Source organism: Meleagris gallopavo, chromosome 5 (assembly GCF_000146605.3).
Source record: "Meleagris gallopavo isolate NT-WF06-2002-E0010 breed Aviagen turkey brand Nicholas breeding stock chromosome 5, Turkey_5.1, whole genome shotgun sequence".
Lineage (NCBI taxonomy): Eukaryota > Metazoa > Chordata > Aves > Galliformes > Phasianidae > Meleagris > Meleagris gallopavo.
The window spans coordinates 22,806,003-22,808,030 of NC_015015.2; the positions used below are offsets into that span (position 1 = coordinate 22,806,003).

General features: G+C 37.0%; 1 protein-coding gene across 1 annotated transcript in view; it reads left to right on the forward strand.

The window, feature by feature from the left end:
• The first annotated feature begins 24 nt into the window (after positions 1-24).
• The window catches only part of LOC100551308 (myosin-binding protein C, cardiac-type), a 28,800-nt gene continuing 26,796 nt past the window's right edge, over positions 25-2,028 (forward strand). The window contains exon 1 of the mRNA XM_010711432.1: positions 25-54. Coding sequence (XP_010709734.1) covers positions 25-54 — 30 coding nt within the window. The remainder of the gene's footprint in view (positions 55-2,028) is intronic.

Consider the following 2,028-nt stretch of genomic DNA (forward strand, 5'->3'; position numbering starts at 1 on the left):
CATCATCTATTGTCCTTTGATGAGATGGCAGAAGGAAAAGAGAATGATGGACAGGTAGAGCCTGAAAAGAAATTTGGATAAGCACTGCATGAAGTAAGTAATGAAGCAGGAAAAGAATGTGTTATAGACTGTACACAGATTATCACTAGTCTCAGAAAAGGGAAGAGACTGCAACACCTCTGCCATATCCATATCTGCCAACTATTCAATAAAAGGAAGACATGATCAGCAGCTGGAATAGTTATATTACATATACTTAAATATATCCAGTATCTCTAACCAAGCAATGCCACAATCTCTTATAATCACTAATCACAACAACCTGGGAATCATGAACATGTCTGTATTATATGTAACATTAGAGAGGGCAAGACAGTGAAAAGGAAAGAAAAAGGCAAGGGAGGAGAGAGAGAGAGAGAAGGATAATATACAAAGATTTGTGGGAGTGAGCTTGAGATGGTATGTAAACTCATGAACAGCAAAGCCATAAGCGGGCTGTGCAGACCATACTAGCTTCCTACTGAAAAACAAACTGTCCACATGAAATATTTTAGATAATTGTTCCTCATTTATTATAGCAGTCTGCCTATAAAACCTTATGCCCTAGTTATTGCAAATTGAATTGTGAAAGACTAAGATCAAAGAAAAATTCAAAGTTGAAAAATAAACTAAAAACATCATTTGTGGAATTTGGAATTTTATTTTCTACTGAAATATATATTATTCTCTTCTAGAAGTTTATGTCCAGCCATTCAAACAGCCAATGTTTCCCATCCTGAATAATGGCGCAGGAAAAAGTTTTGTATCTCATTAGCACAGTAGGAATACTAAACTTCAGTTCTATGCTTTAAGCAATGTAAAGAGTTCCCTATCCTAACACATATTTCAGATGTACTTCTGGCAATTTGATTTTTAAAGTAGGTGAAACTGACTGATGCAGGTCAGGTGTTTGCCAACTATGGGCAGTAACAGTAGCTGAGTTTAAGGAGTACAATAACCACAATCATGTTATTGTCACTGCCACTTTACAAGCATTTAAGAACTTCCCCTTCCCTTGTTCACAGAATTGTGTACCTATTTCACATTCAAATAACAACAAAAAAACCACAAGCAAACAATTTATATCCTCCAACATTGGAACCTAACTGAAGGGCCTGATCTGGGAGATTACATGCGTGCACATGGTGTGCCTGTTGCACACACACTACCTGTACAGCAGAAAGCAATTCAAGTCTCCAATGTAGTATGTTGCAGAGGTGCCCCCACTTGCCATTTTCACTCTGAACAAACCCCAGATGCTGCAAGCACTTAACTGGAGCACTTGAAACATAGGAAATCCAGCCCTACCTAGAACATCAGGAATTTTCACCCATGTATATTAGCTATTAATCCGCTCCAAACTTCAGTCTGCAAAAAGGGGCATTAGCTCTGCAAAGCAGACATTACACTCATAGTTAAAAAACACCTATCACATCATGGTTATTATAAATTATGTTTGTTCTTATGCCCTATGTCCCTATTTATAACAGTGATAACCAAACCAGCAAAACCTGGTACCATAACTGCAGATAACACACTTATTTCAATAGATGTCAGCATTACTGTAGATTTAGACTGCTATTTAGCAGCCTCAGATCACTTTATTCCTCCTTTAATGTGGTGTAATTAAAAAAAAAAAATTTTGTTGATTCCTCATTATTAAGGAATTTAAGAGGATTTTCTCTTAGAGCCATCACTAAATACAATTCTTCACATACACCTTCTCTCTCCCCCTCTAAATTACTTCTTTGTCACAGACGGATTGTAGTCAGAAACTGTTCTTGGTTGAAGTCAGGTAACAACATTGGCCATCCCAGGATTTGAACAGTCAAAGAATTTTTCATTGCAGTAATGGTCGATCAAACTCTACATTCATGGCAAAGACTTGTTAAGCAAGACTGGCCTTTAAGTAACAAGTTGGAATGCCTTGAAATCCTTCACTATGTATCTGGTATGATGAGGACACAGAATATCTGCTTCCTCTTTTTT